We start from the raw sequence: 26,656 nt of genomic DNA on the forward strand, positions 1-26,656 counted from the left end.
CTTTAAGACCTATACAACCTACAATGGGTGCTGTATCCAACAGGAATGCAAACTAAACAACACAAGGCTTCCATTACTGACCCCCCTCTGAAAATGCTAGTTGCCACTTTCTTAATCTACAAGTTTGTTCTAGGTTTCAAACTCATAATCTAATCTGCATGTTTAGTTTCAGAAGTAATGAATCCTCGGAGTCTGCATGAAATCAAGGGCACTGTATATTAATAGAAATCAACAATGGCAACATCCATGCCAAATGGTTACAGCTTTTTTTTCTTCCTCTTTTTCTTGGGGGGGGGGGACCCCTATTCCTGGGGGAAAGTACATATAGACAATATCAGTCTGCCTCAAAAACATACAGTGTGGGTGCCATGCAATGATTTACATGCCGGGTTCAATAAAAACATAAGTCACCTAGCTACCCCCTCATAGCACAGAAGGTGTCCCTAACTAGGTATAGCCATTCCTGAGCGCTGGAAGAAATGTATTTATATTTTAAGAAAGAGGAGCAATCATTTTACTATGTATATGCTGGAGTCCCTAGATGAAAGCTGGGCTGGGACGAACAGAGTTTTGATCTTTTCTGCTGACAAACCTATTAGTCTACAGGCGTTCTTCACAGCTGCTCAAAATATAAGTAATCTAAGCACCAATCATCTTTGCTGGATGTGTATCAACCAAGAAGAGGAAGAAGGCTGCAATAATGATATCTAGTTGGTACCATGCACAGAACCTCATTTCAAATGGCAGAACTGAAAATGACTGAATCAAGAGGAAAGGAAGAATTTACATGCTACATAGATTTAACCAGAATATGCCTTCTGTTCATGTGACAGCTACACAACCACAGCTTCCTCTATGCTGCAGTGTATACACATGGCAATCAACTGCAGTGTTACAAAACTTGCAAACTCGGGACACATTTTTCAGAATGCTGTAGTTCGAATAGGTCTTTACTAATGAAGTCACCCATTCTGGTTGGTGGTGATCCATTGCAAGCTTTCACTATGTACAGTACACCACTTTAAAAGAATCTGATTATATATATATATATATATACACACACATATACACACACATACACACATACATACATATACACACACACACACACATATACACACACACACATATATACACACACACACACACACACACAGTAGAATTTGGTGCAAATAAAAGTTTTTATACAAATTTTCTAATTTGTGTCTTGCCCCACTGACATTAGGAGCTCATACTGAATGACCCTTTTGGTGTGTTAGAGGGAGGTTGAGTAGTCATTCATTTACTAGCATGCTCCTGAAAGGCCGGCAGTATGCAAACAGATGTGGACGTCACTGTAAAACCAAAAGGCTTGCTGGAGTAGACAGTACCTTGGGGTACAGAACAGGTAGAAAAAAAAAAAAAAAAAAAAAAAAAAACACGTCTTCCACATGGTGTACTTACTTTGTAACATGACTGAATTCTACAGTGTTGAAAACAATTATACACTAAACCCTCAAACCAGGTAAATACAATTGTTTAAAATGGAATACCTGCCTAACACGATGTTTAAAAATGTCCCCTCTCCCCTCCTGCTACCCAACCAGTGTAAAAAAAAAAAAAAATGCATATACATACCTACCTATTTTCGGGCTGCTCTGATCCAGTCATGTGAACCCCTGTGCTAGTCAACAGCAGCTGCAGTAGAGAAGAGAGCACGACAACGCCTGGGAATACCAAGAGCGGAGGCAGTACCCATATGCTCCCATACCGCAGCTGTTGTTGGCGCTCCCTCCTCTCCCCTGCAGCATCCACTGACGGACACAGGGCAGCTGGAGCTCAGGTGAACGGACTGAAGAAGGCTGAAAGTAGGCAAGTACACACTTTTTTTTTGCACACAGGTTAGGCAGCATAGGTAGAAATGTGAGGAGGAGGGGGGGTATATTTTAAATAAGTTAGTGTTAGGCAGGTATTCTAATTTAAGGCATTACAAAACAGTAGGCGTTTTTTCAAATTTCACACAATCATTCCTCAATCAACTCCAGTTAAACCAAGTAACAAAAAAAATGAAAGGTTTAAAGGAAAGAGGTCATGAAAGGAACATGAAGCCTGTCACCACTTACACCTCCATTTAAAAATGCTGGTTTCCTGACTCACATTTTAAATAAGCTTCATAACTCTGAGTCAGTGACCTGGAACGAGAACGCACTACAGGTAAATGAGAGAAAAAAAATTAATTAATCTGCATACCTGCATTCCAGGTTAGTGACTCAAAGTATGGAAAGCCACTGGCCTTAAACAGCAGCTTTAAACAAACACAATCTCTATTAAATCTACTAACAACTATGTGGTACAAGGGCCTGCCAAACTGGATACAAATTAAATGTTTTTTTAGGTTGGCCCTCATATTACAGTATCAATATGTAAGAGATTGTACTGTCAGACGGTAACGTGCATGGCCACCCTAGAGAGTGACAATTAGGACTTAAGCCATACATCATTTTTCTTCATTGGAGGGGAGGTATTGGGAAATGCCCATCTATGTTTATAAATCTTAAGTACCCCTAGACATGATAATACAGTAACCCAATAGTCAGTAGATAGCGGTAGACAAGCAAGTGCCAAAGTAAACACCTATTTTTTAAGGTGTGTTCAATTTTTGCCTCTATGTCTGTCTGCCATCCTAGGTTTATGAATCAAGTGGCATGGGGTGGCACAGAGGGTTTTACTCAGTTTGTTGGAGTTTTTATGTAATTTACGTTCGGAAGAATGCATAAGCAGCAGACAGGCTACATTATTCTTGGTTTGAAATAAAAAGGTAGTAAACACTCAAGGATTTTTACCTTCATACATTCTAAGCATGAAGGTTAAAAACCTGTGCACAGCAGCTCCCCCAGCTCTCTCAATACTTACCTGAGCCTCATCGCGATCCAGCGATATGAATGACAGCCTAAGCTGTCCTAGGTATCTGCCTCCTCATTGGCAGAGACAGAAAGCGGCAGCCAATCTGTCTATCACAGCCAGTCAACCAATGAGGGGAGAGAGGGGTTGAGGCCAAGCCGTGGCTCCAGGTGTGAATGAAAACACGGAGCAGGGGGTGCCCCCACAGCAAGCTGCTTGCTGTGGGGGCACCCAACAGACAGGAGGAGCCAGGAGAGCATGTGCGGGACCTAAATAGAGGAGGATCCAGGCTGCTCTCTTCCCACTGTAGGCAAGTATAGACATGTTTGTTATATTACAAAAAAAAAAAAATGAACCTTTAGAATCACTTTAAGGCATATCTCACTGCTGAAGTCCCAGACAGTCATTTCACCTGTGTCTACCCACAGGTAAAATGTATGCTTTACATAAAATCTGTACCGAGAGAATGTTGGTTGAATGCTGATCCAAGAGCTATTACTTTATAGGAGAGACAGACCCAGAAGTACACAGTCCAGGATTCAGTGCATCGCTAACTTTCTAATCTGCATCATTGTTCTGTGCTGCAAATGCATGCAGAAGCAATTAGGTGGCCCAAATCAACAAGAAAGACATTAAGAGATGCTAAACTCTAGGTTATTATTGTTGTTGAGTGTTTTAACATCCTCATTACTGCCGCCATTGGAGTATTTATAGCAGCAGTCAAAGGTTAAAGTTTATGTAAACCTCATCAATTGACTTTTGTTATTTGCCCCCTTTTGGTCCATTTAACATACAAATAAAAAAGGGGGGGGGTGTTTGGATCTGTTTAACCACAAGCCTACAGGGCACTTATACCCCCTTCCTGCCCAGGCCAATTTCCAGCTTTGAGCGCGGTCGTACTTGGAGTGATAATTGCGCAGTCATGCAACACTCTACCCATATGAAATTTTTATCATTTTTTTGTGACAGAGCTTTATTTTGGTGGTATTTAATCACCTCTGAGTTTTTTATTTTTTCTTAAACCAAAAACCACTGAAAATTTTGAAAAAAAGAGTTTTAGTTTTTGTTATAAAATTTTGTAAATAAGTGATTTTTCTCCTTCACTGATGTGCGCTAATGAGGCTGCAGTAATGGGCACTGATAGGCTGCACTGATGGACACTGATGAGGAGGCACTGATGGGCATTTACAGGCATCACTGATGGGCACTGAAAGGCATCACCGATACATGGCACTGATAGGCAACACTGATAGGTGGCACTGAAAGGCAGCTCAGATGGGCACTGATATGTGGCATTGATGTGCACTAGTAGGCAATGATATGTGGCCTTGATGGGCACTGGCACTGGGACGAGGCACTGATGAGCACTGACACAAGGCACTGCTGGGGCTACACTGATCATCAGGGCACACTGATCATCAGTGCCCTGATGATCAGTGTACATGTCCCCTCCGCGCAAAGCCGATTACCGGCTCTCCTCTCCTCTCGAGCTGTCAGCATGACAGCTCGAGAGGAGAGAAATGCCGATAACTGGCATTTCCCTGTTTACATGTGATCAGCTGTGATTGGACACAGCTGATCACATGACCGAGCCGACATCTTCGGCTCTTTCCGTGATTGGTGATCCGCTTTGTCCGAGGGACACAACGCACCGCCGATCGCCGCACGCTCCCTGAGCCGCGCATGTGCACTGAGAATGGGAGGACAACATATGACGTCCTCCCAGCACGAGAGAACCACCTTGCGTCCATCATATTACTATATGGCGGGAGGTGGTTAAAAAGCGAAAACAAAAACTGTCAATGCTGTCAGAAATCCAGTGCTGTTCACTGTCCTGTGCACTCTTCAGTATTATCTCAGGTGACTATTTTCTTACTGCCAAGGTTAACTCTGAAATGCAGATGCAGAATACCTCTCTGCTATGTTATTGAGATAGGGAGAAGAGAAGCCTCTCTGTCCTGTCCTAGGGTGACAATGAGTGGTGTCACCCTAGAACAGGAAGTGTTACAGACTGACCATGTAAACAAAAAAAAATGCAGCCACCATATTCGATAAATGATAAGCTAGAACGTTACACTTTTGGGCTTAGATACAATTTAAAAGCAGTGTTTCTCAACCTTCAGAACTGAGCACACAATCTTGGAACATCAGTCTTAGGGCTCATTCAAACCAGAAGGTGCATCTGAGAGTGCACACTTTTTTTTTTTTTTTTTGCATATTCCCACACATTGCATTTTCAATGGGTTGAAAGATGCAAAAAATGTAGAGCATGATTTTCAAAATGCTACTGCACAAAAACACATGGTACCGAACTTCCATGCGTTTCAGCGGGTGTGAACACATGCACATTTGGTAGATGTGTGGGGGTGCCATTAAGAATTAATGGCATCTGGGAATGTCTGCAAAAGGCAGTGCATTTTTGTGCAGTGCAGGAAAATGCCTGATTTTACATGTGTTACCACAATGCACCTGGTGTGAACCTGATAGCACAAATTCCCCCCAAATCCCCAGCACAAACCCTCTCATCCTAAGCAGGTTTTGTTATCCTTAACGCTTTGTTCCCCCTGTACAAGTACAATATATTCTTACATAGTTACATTGGTCCAACCTGGATATATACCGTATCTGGCAGGTTCCCTGAAGCTGGAATTCACTGAACTGGACACCACTACAGTGATCTCCAATTGCTTCTGGGTCCCATGCTGATTGGCTGGTCTGCAGCATTCTAAACACAGGAGGGTGGCCACTCACATGCATTTTCTCAATTAATGCAAAGTGTTTTATGATTGGACCAGGTGGAGAGTGTGATTTCACCACCCACCTCTTCACCTTGTCCAATCAGAGAATGCTTTTCATTTGGAGAATGCAAAGCGTCCTCTGAATGGCACTGTGCTCATCTTCCATTTTCACGCATCCATAGATTTACCTTAAATATGGAGAGAGTGTCCCTAAAAGTTAAGTTCTGGTTGTATATTGGTGCCTTGGAATGGTTCTTTCAATACCTAACTTTCGAGAAAAAAAAATCAATCTGCTTTAACGCACATATTGGCTTATTGGGTTCTCTTCAAGCAAACAATTTCACAGGTGTACATATAAACCTTCTAAGCACAGACGATTCCATCTACTGCCTCAGTTGCCAGGAAACGGTTTATTTAAAGAGACTACACAAAACCAGACTGATATTTAGTGCCCTTTCAGTTGTAATTGTTTAAGCAGAACATTTCTTCTTCAGTGAACTGTAAACACTACACACATCCATTGTTCCCTCAAGTACCTTAGTGCAGCCAAATCCTCCGGGTGACCTTGGACAAGATACAACCATATAACAATCTATACACCCCGCAACACAAACACACTTATTAGACACTAAACTGCCTTTTTCAATAAACACAGAAAATTGTGAAAATGACCCTGTCATCAGGATAAAACAATGATGCAGGAGAGCCCTGTAACAGAAGATGCTTCATACTTGCCTGATTGCTGGGCACAGATTTCAATCTTAGCTCTTTAGCAGATCTATGAGAGTTGCTGCTATCTGACACATCTGAGTGCGATATAGATTGTTCCCCTCCCCCGGTGCACTGTGGTTTCACCCTCCCCCTGATATGTTGCTACTGTGTCCTGTAGTGCTCAGTGGGAGAAACCACAGCATGTGTGGGGGGGACATTATCTGTACCTATGGAGAAGTGGGATTGTCACGCTAGTACAGGGAGTGCATGGAGTACAGAAAAGTTCCCCATCTTCATAACACAGGCAGAGGTGTTCTGTAGTTCACAGAGGTAAAAGGTCAAGGCTGATAAAAATGACAGTGCAGCATTGTCATCTCTACTGAAGGTATGAGCTCACTAGATTTCTGGCATGACTAAAGGTGTCATAATCAGTATTTTTAGAGACAATAAATGGGCAGCTGTACGGAATATGTTTTTGCGCACACGTGCACTTTAAAAAGGCAACTCTAGCAAGAAAGACCTAATCCACAAGTGACCAGATAGACACTGAAAAAGACACTAAACAGGCCTTACAATAAATACAACCATTGTCATGTCTAGCCAGAAATGCCGCTACAGTATAACAATTATGTGCCCCATTTAGTCAAGCAGAGTGAGCAAATCTCAGGAGCTATGTAACCAATGCGCCTTAAAAATTACACCGGGCACCTAACATTTTAGGGTTTTTCTTTTCTCATTGGCACGGAGCTGGCTCCTATAAAAAGAAAAAAAAAACCTATTTCCAGCTGGCTCGTCAATTGGACAGACATTCCCTGTTTATTTGTCCAGCCCGGGCTCAAGTATGTGAAAACACAGATTTGTATACATGTAGCAGAATTCAGTCTCTGATATGTGCATAAGCACCTCATAAAACACCAACCAAGAAGCAGCATATAAGGTTTAGGAAACATAGGTCCACTCTGCTTTCTTAGTCCTGGACACCATGTGCAAGGCCAGCCACAACATGTATTAAAGTGTTACTAAACCCACAACAGTAAAATCAGTCTGTATATGGAGTAAAGCATGCTTGTTATACTCACTGTGGAACCTAAGGGGTTAATCATCTGCATTGTATAAAAAGGATATTTGATCCAGACTTCTCTGATCCTCCCCTTTTTCCAGTGTGCGCCCCCCCCCCCCTCAATCTCCATATCGCTTGGCGGCACTATGCACATGCTCAGTTTAGTGTGTACTGCTAGAGAGGATTTATATTTTCTTGGGAGAGTGCATGCGATCAGCACAGGGCCAATCAGCACTGTCAAGGTGGAGGTCAGGGGTTCTGCATCCTCCTAGAGCAGAAAGAAAACTCCTCCTACAAGCTTTAACCAGTGCTTGGCTGGACACTGCTAGAAGTCACAAGACTGCTCTAACTGCTGATGAGAAAAGGTATTTAGCAGTTCATATTTACTAAAATAATTGCATTTCCATGTACAGTGAGACACCAGATAGAGTGAATGCGGGGTCCTGGGTTTAGTAACACTTTAACCAAGTAGAAATCAACACATGAGCAATTACTGGTGGCACTACATTGTCAAAAGCACCACCTTTGCCTAACCAAAACCTCATCTGAGTTTGGTTCATTAAATCTGATTAAAGGTTTTCTGAAATTTTAAGTAGTTTGTTTGGACCAACCTGGTCCAAACTATTTCCTTCACTATGTGCTGCAGTGTCTCCAAGCACTGTATGTACTATGTGTAGCTTCTGCTAGACACTACATTACAGTACACAGTGCTGGCTTCCAGCTGTGAGACAGAGGCTTCCCATCTCACATCAAAAAACAAAACAGTCCGTCTGAGTGGCGCACTCAGCCATTCATAGGGAGCTTTGTTTTATGTGAATGAATACAAAGCTTCCTCTGACTGGCTGAGGTGGAGAGGCAGGCCAATGATGTCACAATCTCCGCCTCAGCCAGAGGAAGCTTTGTATTCATTCAGAAAATACAAAGCAGCCTATGAATGACTGACCACTGCTCAGACCAACTATTTTATTTCAGATGTGAGTTGGGAAGTTTCTGTCTAACATCCAGAACCTGGCACCGTGTACTCTACCTAGCTGAAGCTACATGCAGTACATACAGTGCTTAGAGACACAGCAGACCCTTGTGAAGGAAATAGTTTATTTGGACTAACTTGGTCCAAATGAGCTATTTAAAGTCATAGGAAACCTGTAGATCAGCGTTAAGCCTGGACACCACCTGGATTTTATGGGCCAAAGGTTTACAATGGAGAAATAGGCCAGATGAATCAGAAATCATGGACATCTTAACTTTTCAAAGAACAATTCACCATCGACTGCCAACAAATAGCTACTTTCACACTTTCCTTGCTGGCTGGAGCTATGATATACTGTGAATCATTCTCAAATGTGATATGGCACTCAGTATGTGCTTGATATATATACACACACACACACACATACACTATAATATATATACACACACACATATATATATATATATATATATATATATATATATATATATATATATATATATATATATATATACATACATACATACACACACACAAGATCATAAATGAATCCGAAGATGAAAAGCAGCTATTGAAAAGGGCATTGCATAAAAAAAATATGATGCACTCAGTCAAAAAACCAACCAGCTAAAGTATATACCAAGCCAGTTTTGGATACACTAGAGAAGAATCACAATCCCTGTGCTTTTTTGTGCTGCTATTTAGAGCTTGGTAAGAAAACGTCCTCTCACTTCCTGTTCTGCTGACAATAGTGTCACCTGACAGGAAGTGAGGGCAAATCTGCAACCAATAAACAGTCAAAGACTAGACTTTCCCTTCTCTAATAAAGAACATAAGTTTTACTTCAATTTAGTTGTACTAGAGATCCCCTTACTTTCTGTCTGGTGAAATGTCAACAGGAAGAGAAGACAAGATAAGTCGCTCTAGGCTTTGTTCGTATTAGGGGCCGTGTTCTGTGGGTAGGGCAGTCCACTCATTTTAATGGGCTGCCCTACCTGCAAAATAAAAGCCCTGGAATCTTTATGGCACCACAGCTAAAGAGCAACTTGTGTTCTCGCATGTCGGGACACCAGACGTTACGATCTGCTTGTACAATCTCCTTTAGATTTACCAGCAAGTATGTAGCACAAGCAGCTGACCGACTGAATATTCACAGATTTGGATCGACCAATGCGATGCAATATGGAGGACCTACCAAATCTTTCCAAAGTTAATGGTAGAGGGAATGTAGGGTCAGATTGTAAAATGTATAGTGAGCATAATGAAGCCCCAGTTGGGCATAAAAACCTGACATTGGTTCTAGCCATTCCCCACTCTATACGAAAACTATTTTTTTTTTTTTTACTTGAAATACACTTTAACAAAAGGGGTCTCCATTTTCACAAAATATGCTTTGACGTGCAACCAAAACTTTTTTTATTCTATTTTGGATAGGAACCTCTGTCAGGATTTTAATGCTGTCAGATTTTTACTTTGCAAGCAAGGTTTTTCCTCACTTTCTTGTCCTGCTGACAACAGTTTCACCAGATGGGAAGTGAGGGAAAATCTACAAGGACATAGTAGTGGTTGTAGCCTTTAAGCTGTGTTCACACTTGCTTTGTCAGCAGGCGTCAAACAGGCGTTTGGGAAGCGTTTGACGCCTAATGACAAAGGCTCGTCCTTGTTGTTTGCAGAGGCTGTCATTGCTGGTGTTGGCTCAGACACCTTTCTTGTGAGTTTACATCTGTATATAATAAAGCTTATGTTTTAAAAAACATATTGCACCATTATATTTCTTCTTGTTTCCCCGAGCATTGACTTTATTTATGGAGAGAGAGAGAGGATGACCATTTGATATCAGAGTTTTGACACAGCCTGCTAAGTTGTATGTCTGGCAATACATTCTCCATGTTTTGCCATGTTCATGGACAGACCACAGAATATGTCAACAAAAATCCAAGCAGGTTTTTCCTGCTGTTATACTTTTGCAAGTTAAAAGGGGCAGGGACGCCCACAAGGATTCTAAAATTTTAAATTTGATAATGTTGTGCGCTGCGGTGTTATTCAATCTTAACTGCACCCCAGTGCACTTTTCTAACAGATATACGCTGCAGTACCACTACAACACATTACTGTGTGCGGACAGTAAAAAGCACATTAAAACGAATAAGCTGCCTTAACACAATGTATACTAATGCATGTAAGAAAACGCAGTGCTAGGATGAACCTAGCCTATGTCAGCAACCCTAATCATTACATCTAATTGCAGTCTGTAAAGAGATCTATGACCTGGTTGCACTGTCTGGTAGGAGTGTATGGATTCCAAGAATAACTGAACAGTTACAAAAATCAAGTATAGTAGAACAATTCACGTACTGTATATGTATATATTTGGCCAGTTACCTGACGTTAAACAACTTGGTCCAACTTTAACCACAGATTTTAACAGGTTCCCACCCGTCCTATAGCCAGGTGGCAGCCTATAAAACCCCTCATCCCTCCGGGTGGACGCCATATGGCGTCCTTTCAGGCATGCGCAGTTTGCATGCCTGCAGAGCCGCGCGATCTGTCGCCGGCCGTGTACCTCGGACACGGCCAATGACAGATCTGAGTACCGCCCCCGTTGCCGGTACCATGTGACCTATCACAGCAGGTCACATGACAGTTGTATACAATGGATGGCTTCATTCATGCCATCCATTGTATACTAGTGTGTCTTGGTGTGAATGGTCACAGCGATCACATGCACAAGCTGGGCCAGTCACAGCCCAGCTGTGTCATGTGATTAGCCGAGGCCAAATTACAGCTAAGCACAAAAAAAAAAAAAACCCTGAATGAATCAATGCATTCAGGTAAATGCTTGCTTATAGCAAAGTAATTCTTTGCTATAAGCAAGCTGTGTAAAAAAAAAAAAAAAAAAAAATACTGATCATTGTACTACTTTGGACATAGTGAAATATGAAAAAAAATTCCAAAAAAGAAAAAAAGAAAAAATGTAATAAAAAATTAAAACATACTATCACCAGTCAGTGTCCCTGATCACCGCCATGCCAGTTATATGATGACGCTGTACTGCACTGGTGACAGTATGTAAAAAAAAAAAAAAAAAAAAAAAAAAAAAAAGTGAAAATAATTTTTTTAATTTTTTCATTTTCCGAAAAATTATGACAAAAAAATTACTTCAAAAAAACTCGCCATGCCTCTTATGAAGTACAACGGACTGTCTACTATGCAAAAAGGATCATTAGGGGGATATCTGTACTGTTCTGACATTCATGGACCTCAAGAAATTAGATTGGCTGTCAGTACTTCAGGATTGATCAATATTCAGATCTATACCATAGTTTGTGAACTCTATAACTTTCCTACAGACTAAAGAATACATCCTAATTTGGGTTATTTTCACCAAAGACATGTAGCAGAATACATCTTGGCCTAAATTTATGAAGAACAATTATTTGCAAACTTTTATAACAGAAACGAAGAAAAACGTGTTTTTTTTTTTTCCCAAAATATTTTTTTTTGTTAATTTAGCAAAAAATAAAAACCCCAGTGGTGATTAAATACCATCAAAAGAAAGCTCTAGTTGTGTGAAGAAAATGATAAAATTTTAGTTTGGGTACAATGTTGTATGACCGTGCAATTGTCATTCAAAGTGTGAGCGCTGAAACCTGAAAAATGGCCTGGGAGGGAAGGGGGTAAAAGTGCCCGGTATGGAAACGGTTAATCTACAAGAAAAGTTTTTAAAACAAAAAACAAAGTCCAGATTTCCCATGTTAAATTTCTCCAATCATTAGTTGGCCACGCATTACATTCTGATCGTACAGTTTTCATACACTTTCCTTTAGGCCTTGTTCACACGGGCGTACTTAATCGTATGCCCCTGCGAGGGCCTTGTTGCCTGCAACGGGATATAAAAAGGTAGGTATACATGCATCCCCATACAGGTAATCTTATTCATGTCAATTGGGACACATCCACTGCTCCCAATTATAGTCATGGGAGAGTGGGGACCTGCACCCACGTGGCTGTCAAATTATAGCCGCTATGTCCCGCTTGACATGAATGTGACTGCCTGTATGGGGATGCATGTACACTTACCTGTATATCTCCATTGTGGGAAACAAGGCCCTTGCAGCTTGTCATTGTTGCTATGGACAGTGCTTTTTGCTTTTCTCTTTAAAACTTGTCCTTAAGATTAAAAACAAATCTGTGGTTACAGTTGGACAAAAGTTGCTTTAACTTTGGGTAAGTGGTCAAATATGGCCTTCACAGGGGTGTTCACCTAAAGTGGTTCTAAATGTTTAAGGTTTTTTACCTTCATGCATTCTATTCATGAAGGTAAAAAACCTTCTGTGTGCAGCAGCCCCCCAAAGAGTTACCTGAGCCCCATCTCAATCCAGCGATGTCCACAAGAACCTTGGCTCTCTTGGGACGCTCACTCCTGATTGGCTGAGGCAGCAGCCATTGGCTCCCGCAGCTGTCAATCACAGCCAGTGAGCCAATCATGACGGGGGGGGGGGGGGGAGAAGAGAGGTGAGCCACAGCTCTGTGTGAATGGACATGCAGAGCTGCAGCTCAGGAGCCCGCCTACACAGGTGCCACCATAGCAAGCTGCTTGCTGAGGGGGCATCCAACAGGAGGGAGGAAACAGGAGCTCTGGCGGTGGACCCGAGAAGAGGAGTATCCGTGCTGCTCTGTGCAAAACCACACAACCACAGAGCAAATATGACGTTTTTTTTTTTCCTTTTTATTAAACAAACAACTTCAGTATCACTTTAGGTACGCCCATGTAAAGAAGGCCTTAGATCGGGGGTTAGCAATGCGTCGACCAAGGTCTACCTGTCAACCGCGAGCAGGTGACAGGTAGACTGCGAACAGGTCCCTCTCCCCCAGCCTCCTCTGCTGCCTCAGTGCACAGCAGGAGAGCAGAAGGCAGCAAGGCTCAGGACAGAGGGCAGGAGGAGGAGCTGGCCAAATTAACTTTTCATATTAACCCGAAGGGAATTGGTTGCCAGGTTGGACCTAGCAACCAATCACTTGCGGGTTATAAAAAAAATGAATTTTTCTGCCCCTCCCTCCTACCCTGGTGCCCTAAGGCTGCTGCCTAAGCAGCCTTATGCTGGCACCCAGCTGCTTAGGCAGCCACCTTAGGGCACCAGGGTAGCTGGAGGGCAGAAAAATCCCAATCCTCAGCCAGCTACTGGGAGTTCAGATTTTTAAAATACCTGCCTTTTGACGATCCCCTTTATTATCCTCCTGGAGCAGCTCAAAGCTAGCATCTCCAGTTCGCCCTCCCACCAGCGTACAGCTGCTGCAGGTGGAACATCCAAGGGATCGGTTCTAGTAAAACTCCCCCTCTGCCACTTCCACCCTTTTTCCTCCTTTTTTCTGCTGCCTGGCCCTTAGCCCAAGTGCTCCACTTTTAACAGGGCCCCTAAAGAAATTGTGAAAAATCTTAAATAAAAATGTAAAAATAAAAACTACTGACACCAACCTCTGCCCTACAGACACTGTCCACAACCCTAATGGCTGACACTGTCCATTGTTAAGGTAGGTTAAGTTTGTATTTTTACTGTAACATTTGTTTGATTATATTTTTCTACATTTTCCTTGCTATTTAGTTAGGCCTTGCTAGTTAATAATAAAAAAAAAAATTAAATGGCGCTAAACCCCCCTGACCTTTGATCTCTCATGTTGTTCAGGTAGATCCCCACCTCTCATAGGTTCCCTACCCCTGCCTTCCATCCATCAACTATGGTAGCAACAGCCCTAAAACAATCAATTCCATGTGTATCCAGTCAGAATGACTCTTATACAACAGAGTTGTTGGTGGAATTAACCACTTGCCGTCCGGCCGCTGTATATAAACAGCCAGACAGTGGCAGTCCAGGGGCGGATTGCCGTTCACAAACGGCGCCCGCCATTTTGGACTGTGCGTGCTCCTTGGGAGCGCGCAGCACCGCGATCTGGTGCTTGCTGTGTCCTCTGGACACAGTGAAACAGTGATCGTCGTACGGGACCTCTGTGCGAGGTCCCGATCATGTGATCCCTGATTGGCCAATCAGGGATCACATGAACAGTAGTAAGCAAGATGTCACTTCTGACATCATTGCTTACTACGTGTGAAATCTGTGAATGTTCAGAGATCACATGGTACAGGGCTATTCACAACAGCCTTGTACCATGTGACAAGCTGTGACCAATCACAGCTCTCACAGTATCTCTCAATGGCTGCAAGAATGCAGCCAGAGAGAAGGGGAAATATGATTGCTTTTACAGCTTTTATGGGTGTAAAAGCAATTAGTGTAAAAAAAAAAAAAAAAAAAAAAAATCTTCATCACCCCCCAAAGTAGTACAGTGTCACCATGGTGACACTGTACTACTAGGATGACAGTATGTAAAAAAAAAAAAAACACACACATAAATACAGAAATAAAAATATAAAAAAATAAATTTTTAAAATTATCATTTTTGGTTATAAACTAATTTGGGTTATTTTTTTTTTTTTACTAAAAAGATAACTGAATACATTTTGGCAAAGATTTATGATGAAATATTATTTGCAAAATTGTATAAGAAAAACAACACTTTCAAAATTTTTGGACTTTCATTTATATAGCTAAAAAAATAAATAAATAAAAAAACCCCAGTGGTGAATAAATACCACCAAAATAAAGCTTTATCTGTCTCAAAAAAATCCTGAAAAATTCATATGGGTACAGTGTTGCATGACCACGCAACTGTCATTCAAAGTGTGAGCGCTGAAAGCTGAAAATTGGCCTGGACAGGAAGGGGGTGAAAGTGTCCGGACTTGAAGTGGTTAAAGGATCTTGCACACAAACCACAAGGTATATGCCCAGCTTTACAGATGGTACTATAAAACTGGCTGCATAGACAGCATCCCTATTTTCCTTCTTTCCTTTTCCTACAGCAGCATTTCAAAAGAGAACCTGTAACCAACTTAAAAAAAAAAAAAACTGCAGTTTTTTAACCAACCGAAAAAAAAATCGAGCATTTTAAATGCTTACAGTGCTTTTCCTTTCTATAACAATGTACTGACTAGTAATATCACACTGGAAATACTAGCAAATTTTACTACTTTAGATAAGTCGATTCATTGCCTAGAACACCCCTTCTGGTATTGTCAAATTTACTCTGTGCTGGCCAAGCTCTTCCACCCCTACCCTACAACATAACCTTTTATGTAGCTTCTGGAAGAGGAGCTAAAAGGAATATTATAGCGTGATTTAATTGACAGCTATGAGTCTGTTGACATCACATCCAAGATGGCGGTGCCCAGGAGCAGTGTCCGCAATTTTGAATGCAAGGGAGCCTTTTACAGGTTAAAAGAAAAAAAAAAAAAAACCACATATGAACCCACAATCCTATGGGAAGATTGCTGTTGAGATTAAAGTGTAGCTCTAGCCTTAAATTATTTGGTATTTTAGACACACTCAAATTTTTATGACCGACTGTGCCCCATTGCAAGACTGGTGTAATTATCACTTGTCTGATTAAGGGGCCCAGTGCAGCTCAGAAACACTGCCTTAATAAAGCTTTGAACATGTTTTAAGAATCCTTGGTGTGCTGGTGACATTTTCACTCATTGACAGACTGGCCCCTCAATTTGTAATGGTGACCCTAGCCACCAAGAAAGAATATTAAAGGGCCCCCCAAAATTTTAAAGTTGTTTGCAGAAAAAGAGGCAAGTGGAAATCTTCCAAGGTTTTACCTCAAGAGAGGAAATGAAAAAACTCACTAAAAGGCAAAACTATTTCTTAAGTTTTAGATGGAGAGATGGATTAGAACCCGTCAGTTTTTATTGCTGTCTGTTTCCCTTTAGGGAGATTCACCTTCTCAATTTGTCCTGTTTACCATTATCATTGAAAATGAATGTAGAAGAAAATCCCAAATTTTGGGTTGTCCCCAGAAAAGTAATAGAGGGGGAAATCTTCTAATGGGGACTCCAGTTCTGGTGACTGGGGGTCCCCAAGGTATTCCCTTAATTTACAGGGATTTCCTCTCACTTCCTGTTTGGCTATGGTACAGGATATGAAGGGAAATCGCCACAATGAGACAAAGATGGCAAAAATAAACCTTACAAGGGTTATAACACTCCCTTACTCTATCCAAAATGGGGAAAAAAAAAAAAAAAAGTTTGCCTATAGTTCTACTTAAAGGAAAGCTTCCCCAGTGGTATACAGAAAGCTGGAAACCCCCAGCAGGGGTTTGAACTCTTCCCAACTTAATCCATAATTACCAAAAAAGGATTTGGTTATACAGACACTTTAACCGTTCTGGTAACAGGAACCACAGCAGCCAGCAAGGAATGTGTATTCCACACACCTGGAAAAATGGAATTGGTCCGGCGCAGGAACACCTGCTAGAGGGTGAAATTTAACCAACTGGCCAGCAAGCATGTATGTATAAAGCAGCTTTTTTCACAAGTTAATAGATTTCAAAAGTGACAGGGTCACTTTAAGAAGAAATGCTACTGATGTGGAATCTGATTTTGACATCCAAGAATCGCTGCAACTGTGTTGAAGTCAAAAGTCCACACAGTTTACCTTAAAGATTCCAGGTATGGCTATAATATACATAGTTACATTAGTAGAGTGTGGATGAATGTAACTATGTTTATATCATATACCTGATTGATGCCCCTGGAAGCTGGAAATCACTTAAATATGCACTTCAGTACTTCAATGATCACCACTTGATTTCAGGTCCCACATTAAGCAGCTTCCCTGCTGAATTCTGAAGAGTGTCAGTTTGACGTCACAGCCCTGCCTCTCCACCTCATCCAATAAGTGAACACTTTGCATTAATTCCAAATATGCAAAGCATTCTCTAAATCAGTGGTTCTCAACCTGGGGGTCGACTGACCCTTTCACAGGGGTCCCCTAAGACCATCAGAAAACACATATTTCCGATGTGTAAAGAGCAGCTACTGTGTAGAAAGCAGCTGCTGTGTTGAAAGCAGTAATATTGGAGGTAAAACACTTCATGAATTCTAATTACTGGGTAAATAATTTTATGGTTGGGGGTCACCACAACATGAGGAACTGTATTAAAGGGTCTCGGCATTAGGAAGGTTGAGAACCACTGCTCTAAATGGTGCCCATGCCAAGAAGGTGACCTGTGTTCACAATGGAGCAGGGCAGCCACTCAACACAGGACCCAGAAGCAAGTGAAGATCACTGTAGTAGCAGTTTCTATTTCAGGGATAGCCAGCTTCCAGGGGCACGAGCCAGGTATGGCATTTTTATTATTTATTTCAGGTACTTGTATAGCGCCGTTAATTTACGCAGCGCTTTACATATATATTGTACATTCACATCAGTCTCTAACCCTCAAGGGGTGTACAATCTAAGGTCCCTAACTTACATTCATATATACACATACTAGGGACAATTTAGACAGGATCCAGTTAACCAACCAACATGTCTTTGGAGTGTAGGAGGAAACCGGAGTATCCGGAGGAAACCGGAGTATCCGGAGGAAACCCACACAGGCACAGGGAGAACATGCAAACTCCAGACAGGAGGTGCCGTGGCTGGGATTTGAACCAACGACCCTAGTACTGCCAGGCAGAAGTGCTAACCATTTAGCCACTGTGCTGCCCAGTGTTAGACTGGTCCAAGCTGGGCCAATATAACGGTGTATAAAATATCCATGCCTGGAAATCCTCTTTAACCCAAGTTTCATGTAATCCAATGCAGCTAGCTTCTTAGAAGCTCCTCACGTGCCCCTCTTGATCCATTTCCTCAGGTCACACAATTGCATGCTGTGCAACTTCCTTTCTCTCTGCGCAAAGGATAGCAATGTGCAAGGATTTGGAATAGCTGCCCTGCAATGTAAAACATCTCAGGCGTTCCCAATACACTCGGATACTAGTCACATGAGTATTTTATGAACTCAGTTTGCCAAAAACCCTCATGCCTACATAAAAGAAAAAAAAAAAAAAAAAAAAAAAAAGGAAGAAGGACCTCCTTAGTAACATGGCCTGTATGTACCATACACATTCCTCTTAGATAGATGTAGATTTTAAAAAGGAACTGAACTTTTCACCCCTGAAAGTTAATAAGAAGGTAGATATGTCAGCATTTACATACATGACTTGTTTTAATAGTTTATGAGAAAGCGGCCTGTGAACATGACGTTATATAACTAGTGAACAGCTCTGTTCATATAATATAGATTAGAATGAACTAACCCACAAAAACTCTAAATAATCACATGCTCCATGTTAAAAATACCACTGAAATAGATCACTGTATGTATAAATGATCAGTGACGCCACAAAGCTAGCCCAGTTAATTGATTATGAAATGTTATAGTTGCTATTAGAAGGTCAGCTTTAAAGATGATGAGCTGGGAATGTATTTTTAATGCCGATCCTGGGTAGAAGCACAGGAAAATACATACAACACAAAGGGAAATCATGACATTCTGATTCCACCAAGTGAATAATACAGGATGCCCGTCATATTTCAAGGACAATAGACCCTAAATTATGCAGTCAGCAAACAAGTATTTTTGTGCTGAGGGCCTCCAAAACCTCATCGTTTGTGATAAGCCTGCAAAATCATTATTAACAAAATGAAATATTACAAAACAGTTTATAGCAATGGTGGCACCAGTAGTCTGCTCTTACCTGTCATCTTCACCATCAACTAGAGGTGTTGTAAGCGGTAGAGACTTCAAAGGAAGCAAGGATCCAGACCCTTGGAGGTTACTACTATCCAATGTGGCTCCTTCACCAGCATGTGGTAAGCCAACCACTGATTGCCCCAACCGGCGGGCTTCTTCAATTTGACTGGACATTGACTGTACAAGCGACGTCCCCAAGAACTGAACAGCACCAGCAGGCATTTGGAGCAGCACATTATGAGCAATGGGCAAATGTGCTATTACTGGAGCCTGGCTTCCACTTTGAACTAAATTCCCATTTTGTGCAGTTGAAAGTTGAGTAACAGTTGGTGGAGGACCTAAAGTAGTTGTTGCAGGAGATATACCAGGAGGAATACTTGCATTCAGTTGTGGAACAGCAGGAACATTGGTGGCTGCTGGTATAGGGCTAACAGCAGGTACTTGTTGAGTGGTCATTCCCTGTACTGCAGGCTCCAGAAGCTGTGTCGGAGGCTTTGAAGGGAGTAGAGGATTCTGAGGGGCAATCAATACAGGCTGTGGATGAGCAGGAGCACCCACTGGGATGCCCTGTGCAGGTGGCAGTACCTGTTGTGAAGGTGCTGGAACATTCTGCTGTAGGACAGGTGGTGTAGCCTGACTAGCCGATGCTTGATGCACTGGTGTTGGCAGACTTCCTTGCTGGCCCACACCTACAACTTGATTACCTGTTGCAGACATGGTAGTCTGGGCATGTACCACAGGTTGAGTTGGAGCTACGCAAGTTGGTGGAGGCTGTGCTGGTGAAGACTGCATTTGCGCCTGTAAAACTTGTGCTTGGACAACAGGGACTGTAGTTGTACTACCAACTGCTGCTGAATTGGATTGTACAGGGCCAACTGCTGTTTGCAGTATTTGTGGATGTTGTAGGTATTCTGGCAAATTCCCTGGAACAGAACTTTGATTTGCTGGCTGAGTAGGAGCAGTTTGTTGGTGTGCATATTGCAACTGTTGAGGAACAGTTGGCAGAGTTTGAATGGGTTGTGTCTGTTGAGGATATGGCAACTGTTGTGGGATCATAGCAGGAACTGCTGGCTGTTGATGTCCTAAAGAGGATGCTACACCAAGAATGTTAACAGCAGCAGGCTGAACACCTACAGCAGCGGCCTGGACTCCAACAGCTGGATTTAGAGCCGTTGTGGCAACCTGTCCAACCTGTTTCTGTGGAGAGTAAGTCACATCTTGTGAATGAATATGCAATTGTGCAAGCTGAGGCTGTGAAACACTCTGTGGTATATTTGAGGCAGGAACATTCTGGGACAGAGGATTGCTGAAGTCCATCTGCTGAGGACCCAAGGTTTGAAATCCTTGCATTGCAGGGGCCCCCATCTCTCCACTCCCAACACTTTCTGTGTAATGACTCAGAGTGCTGATATTGCTACTGACTGAGCTCCCACTGGTGCTCTCTCGCTCAGACGTCACTTCAAGTGGGTTTTGTTTAACACTCTCTACTGCTTTGTTGACGACAGCTCCCTCTGAAGCAGCTGCTGTATTCTCTTTGTCATAGAACTCCATACAAGTCCATCTGCCCTTTTTGAAAGGTTCGGAACTAGAGTCCAATTTGACAACCCTAAACCTAGATGTGGCAGCTGAAGGTGGTGCCTGCTGTCCTGAAGGCAATCCAGGTGCTGACCCAACAGCTGCGTTGGAAACATTGGGGAGATTAGAGGAGGCAACACTACCATTTCCAGACAAACTTACATTTGAATTAACGAGTCCAGACACAGCACTGACATTGCTAGAACTTGTAACATTGGTTGAGTTTACATTTACAGTGGTAGGCAAGGGACCTGTAACACTTATATTCTGAATATTAATGTTGTGAGAGGTACTACTCCCTGGGACAGGATTGATACCAGTACTTACAGGACCGCTCGCCTTACGTGTTATAGGTGGGCCAGTCCCCATGTTGGGACCAGAAGGTGCAGAAGAGGCTGGTCCTATGGTCACTGCACTGTCGGTACTCCCCTGGGTTGCCAGTTTGATAGGGGCTGCATTCTGAGAGGTCCCGGATAGCGGTCCACTGGACAAGCCATGGTGCGTTACCGTAGGAAGTCCATGATGATGATGATGGTGAGGATGATGAGGATGATGGGGGTGGTGTACATTTCCATTGATCATGATATTTTGTTGAACATGGGATGGTAGAGGTTGATGATGAAGATGTGGTTGGTTTGGAGACACAGCTCCTGGTGTCTCAGCCTCTTGAAAATTATTCAACGTCTCCTCGGAGGAGCTTCTCTCAGGACCACCAAGGTCTGTGGCTCTGGATAAAGACACGTCCAATATCTCGGAGGAAGACAGGTCCTCAGTGTGGGACTCATCCAGGTCGTCGTAGCTTTCCGTGTCCTCAGCGATGCTGTTATTGGAGCTCATGCTGGCGGAGATCTGAGCCGGGGTGACACTGGTGATCTGGAAACCACTCTTCTTCTTGATCTGGGCCCCAGGCTGGGGCATTAGGTTGAGGGTCTGGGGAGGAGGAGGATGCTGAGGTCCAGGGGAAGAGGAGGAGGCTGGGAGGGGAGGTTGCACCAACAGAGGAGGCTGATAGTCCTCGGAGGGCAGCAGATGGCCACCACCTAGTCCGGGCCCACCTGTCAAAGTCAATGGAGAGGGGCTGGCACCGCTGCCCCTCCTGGGCACATCTGCCGGGTGCGCCATCTTCCTGGCGGAGAGATCAGCAGATGGATCGGGCTGGTGCATTCTCCTCCTCTATAGCCCACCCACCTTTACTCCTACTAACGTGCACGATGTCGGGAGGAGGAGGAGGGGGGACCGGCGATGATCGCTGGAGGACAGACGCAGTGTCACTGATCACACCGATCACCGGGACTCCCTCGAATGATTCTCAGGGGGAGAGCGGAGCTGCCTGCTGCGGGGACGATGCTGCTGCAGCCGGTGGACGCGGCCATCACTGACAGCCATCAACACTTCTCCTGCCCGGGGCCCGGCGGCGGCCCCATCCTCACCCCGGGGAAGGAGAAGCGGCGATGTCGGTGTTCCGGTTGAGGCTCAGCTGCTGTGTGGAGGAGGCCGGCGGCTCCCGGAGGACTCGTCTCTCTCTCTGTGTGTATGGCTCCCCCGTGACTCTGCCTTTCTTTTCTCTGGCTGTGTCTCTGGGCTCCGGCTCCCTGTTACACGGCGCCTGTGCCTCCCTCCCCCTCCTAATCTAGCACGGCATTGGACGACTGCGGCCAGGAGCCGGGGAAGCTGCTCACCGAGGGGAGGAGACAGTGCTCTGGTAGGTGGGCGGACGGGCAAAATGGCGGACGGACATGCGCGCTGCGGGCCGGCTCTTGGGAAACTGTAGAACAACGGCCGGCCTGCAGAGGGAGGAGAAGAGCCGAGCATGACGCAGCGGGCTCGCCCGAAGCTCCACGGAGATTGCCGAACGCTTGGGCGAGGGTTTTCGTCGGCGCTCGGCTCCTCCGAAGGGTGACGTCAGTGCAGAAGTGAGGCAGACGTGTCCTGCTTGTAGAGATTGTGGAGAGGAGAGTTCAGCGAGGAGGACTCGTCCATTGTGTGGGGCGGGGGACACGTGGAAGGGTGTCTGCTGACCAGTCATGGAGCGTAGAGTACTGCCAGCTCACTCCCAGGGAGGCCAACGAAATCACTGACATGGCATGGCATCATATCTGCTTCTATCATGAGTCACTGGGAGATTCCCTGTAAGCAGGGGTGTCACTGGGAGCCCCTCTACATTCAGGGGTGTCACTGGGAGCCCCTCTACATTCAGGGGTGTCACTGAGAGCCTCTCTCTACATTCAGGGGTGTCACTGAGAGCCTCTGTGTACATACAGGGGTGTCACTTGGAGCCTCTCTCTACATTCAGGGGTGTCACTGGGAGCACCTCTACATTCAGGGGTGTCACTGAGAGCCCCTCTCTACATTCAGGAGTGTCACTGAGAGCCTCTACATACAGGGGTGTCACTGGGAGCCACTCTACATTCAGGAGTGTCACTGAGAGCCTCTACATACAGGGGTGTCACTGGGAGCCACTCTACATTCAGGGGTGTCACTGAGAGCCCCTCTCTACATTCAGGGGTGTCACTGAGAGCCCCTCTTTACATTCAGGGGTGTCACTGAGAGCCTCTCTCTACATTCAGGGGTGTCACTGAGAGCCTCTCTCTACATTCAGGGGTGTCATTGAGAGCCTCTGTGTACATACAGGGGTGTCACTTGGAGCCTCTCTCTACATTCAAGGGTGTCACTGGGAGCACCTCTACATTCAGGGGTGTCACTGAGAGCCTCTACATACAGGGGTGTCACTGGGAGCCACTCTACATTCAGAGGTGTCACTGAGAGCCCCTCTCTACATTTAGGGGTGTCACTGAGAGCCCCTCTCTACATTCAGGGGTGTCACTGAGAGCCCCTCTCTACATTCAGGGAGTCACTGGGAGCCCCTCTCTACATTCAGGGGTGTCACTGGGAGCTCTTTTCTACATACATGGTTGTCACAGAGAACCCCTATCTACATACAGGGGTGTCACTGGGAGCTTCTCTCTACATACAGGGGAGTCACTGGGAGATTACCTCTAAGCAGGGGTGTCACAGGGAGCCCCTATCTACATACAGGGGTGTTACTGGGAGATTACCTCTAAGCAGGGGTGTCACAGGGAGCCCCTATCTACATACAGGGGTGTCACTGGAAGCTAATCTGTACATACAGGGGAGTCACTGCAAGCTCCTCTCTACATACAGGGGAATCACTGGGAGCTCCTCTTTCCGGACAGGGGAGTTACTGGGAGCTCCTCTCTACGTACAGGGGTGTCGCAGAGAGCCCCTATCTACAAATAGGGTTGTCACTGGGAGCTTCTCTCTACATACGGGGGTGTCACAGAGAGCCCTTATCTACATACAAGGGTTTCACAGAGAGCCCCTATCTACATACAGAGGTGTCACAGAGAGCCCCTATCTACATACAGGGAAGACACTGGGAGCTCCACTCTACATACAGGGGCTTCACAGAGAGACCCTATCTACATACAGGGGTGTCATTAGGAGCTTTTGTCTACATACAGGGGTGTCTCAGAGAGCCCCTATCTACATACAGAGGTGTTACTGGGAGCTCCTGTCTACATACAGGGAAGTCACTGGGAGATCATCTCTACGTACAGGGGTGTCACTGGGAGCTCTTTTCTACATACATGGGTGTCACAGAGCCCCTATCTACATACAGGGGTGTCACTGGGAGCTCTTTTCTACATACATGGGTGTCACAGAGCCCCTGTCTACATACAGGGGTGTCACTGGGAGCTTCTCTCTACATACAGGGGAGTCACTGGGAGATTACCTCTAAGCAGGGGTGTCACAGAGAGCCCCTATCTGCATACAGGGGTGTCACTGGGAGCTCCTCTCTACATTCAGGGGTGTCACAGAGCGCTATATACAATCAAAAAGCAGGTGCCATACTAGTAGGTACATAAACCTCTAGTAATTTCTCTGACTCACCGTTAGTATAGGTGTGGATTATTAACCAAACACAATGGGATAAGAAAAAAAGCAGTTGACCTAACAAACTGCAAAAAGTCGGTATTAGTTTATCCCAAGCAGAGTAAATAATGCATCAATATGAATGCAAAAAGTATCTTTATTATATGATCCCAAGGATCATGTGAAGAATAAGCTCTTCTCAAAGTGAACATACAATCAGCCAAACAACATTAAAAAACAGTGTGATAAAAACATTTGTCCACGCCATACACATAGCTTAATTAGATGTAGCATTAAATGGGCTTGGAAACCAGATAATACATAACTTCATAAGGATAATACCAGCTGTGAAGGGAAGAGGGCATGAATAGCTACAAAAAAGAGATCAAATATTCTCATGAAGAAAGATCAAAGTGTTGCATCCTCTTATATTAAGTTCCATGCTGGTATCCAGTGGTAGCATAAACAGTATAGTAGAGACTGTCTCACTGCTTGAAGACATCCATTGACCATCAATAGTGTAGTGGTGAAAACGGTAAGGCAGCAGATTGGGTCAGTCCTGTAATATCAACAGTAGTCAATGAAAAGATGAAGCAGTGGATGAAAATTCAGTGCACTGGTTTGGATATAGAGGATGAAGTCATACATATGGAAGCATGAATTACGGTCATATGACATAGATACAATAGGATATGTAGGTCCAAGGAACTTGAACATCAAAGACTTAGATATCTCACCATCAAAGTTTCAACCGATCTCTCATCGATTATAGAGCAGTTGTGTATGAGAATCGCTCAGTGTCATCTAAGATGGATAGACAAAGATATGCCAGAAAATGGATGAAACAGTAATATAACCTCCGCTCAGTATTCTGGAGTAACCTCCCCAGAGAGAGAGAGTGATTATCTTGTGAGTGCAAAAAGTCCACGGTGATGGATATCCTATAAAGGTATTCATAAAGAGTCCAAGAACAGCTTTAATAGCAGAGCGGACAAAGTGAAAGTGGATTTGCATAGGAACCTAGTGTTACGGTAATTGCGGAGTGATCACTAACTGCCAGCTTCCAATATTGCATCTTCCGGAATCCATATGACGATATAGAGCATAGTTTTCTTATGTATGGCTTTTAGTAATTACCGGATCGAATCCTTTCATTGCAGCTATAACATCATCAGATGTAAGTAAAGGTGCTCAAAAGGCATAGAACCGCTGGTACTGGTTTCCGATTCGCCATGTGGTTTCCAGCGTGGAGGCATATAACATGCGTCATCCCCAGCATGGAGGCCTCAGCGTATGTGATGCGTGGACTTGATGATGTCACTACGTTGACGCGTTTCGTCCACTTCATCAGAACTGAGAGGGGACAGTTTTCCGTTCCTTATATAGCATGTAATTTGCATAATAAAGACATTATAGCATCCTCTTGTGTTAAGAAATCATCATAACAGTATCTCAAATTTTAAAAGAACAGACTGCAAAAAACCTTAATTGGTCATCAGTGGATGACATACAGAGAACCTGGCTTTTCGCTCTTACATTTCACAAGTCAAATCAACCTTCTGACAATAGAAGAAAAAGGAAGGAATAAATTAGAAAGATAAGGAAAAATCAGAGGGAGAATTAATTGAGGAAGACTTTAAAGTTTAGTTCCGTATTTAGTCCCTGAGGTATTAAAGTCCCAAGTGTATAAATCCAGAATTTTTCTTTTTGTAATAAAACTCTATCAAAATCTCTTCTAGATGATAAATTTAAAAGGAAAATTCCTTTCACTTTTAACCCTTCCGTCCTTCCATGATGTACTTTTTTAAAATGTGCTAAAGTGTTCTCTGTTTCTCAGTTTTATTCTTCTGATCATTTCTGATATCTCTCAAATGTTCTCAAAATACATATCCTCAAAGGTCTTTTTGTTTTACCTATATAGGATTTCCCACAAGGGCATTCCAACATATAGATTACTTTGCTACTAGAGCAATTAATGATACTTTTAATTTGAAATGTCCTTGGATTTGTCTGCATTGGAGAATCTTTAACTCTTCTGTACAAAGGGGCATATTTGGCAGTGACCACATGGGTACATGCCTGTCGTCTTCCCCATTTTTGTTAACCAATTCTCTTTCGGAATCTTTTTAAATTCAGATTGCACTAAAAGGTCATTCAAATTGGATGTCCTTTTGGCCACCATTTGAGGTCTAG

The 26,656-nt window shown here is 43.6% G+C and overlaps 1 protein-coding gene across 1 annotated transcript in view; it reads right to left on the reverse strand.

The window, feature by feature from the left end:
• The window catches only part of TSC22D1 (TSC22 domain family member 1), a 144,403-nt gene extending 122,172 nt beyond the window's left edge, over positions 1 to 22,231 (reverse strand). Inside the window, exon 1 of the mRNA XM_089678686.1 lies at positions 18,999 to 22,231. Within this exon, the coding sequence (XP_089534812.1) occupies positions 18,999 to 21,733 (2,735 nt within the window). The 5' untranslated portion in view covers positions 21,734 to 22,231. The remainder of the gene's footprint in view (positions 1 to 18,998) is intronic.
• Positions 22,232 to 26,656: the final 4,425 nt, after the last annotated feature.

The sequence above is a fragment of the Staurois parvus genome, unplaced genomic scaffold (assembly GCF_062004578.1).
Source record: "Staurois parvus isolate SC_StPar_1 unplaced genomic scaffold, SC_StPar_1.0 ptg000017l, whole genome shotgun sequence".
Lineage (NCBI taxonomy): Eukaryota > Metazoa > Chordata > Amphibia > Anura > Ranidae > Staurois > Staurois parvus.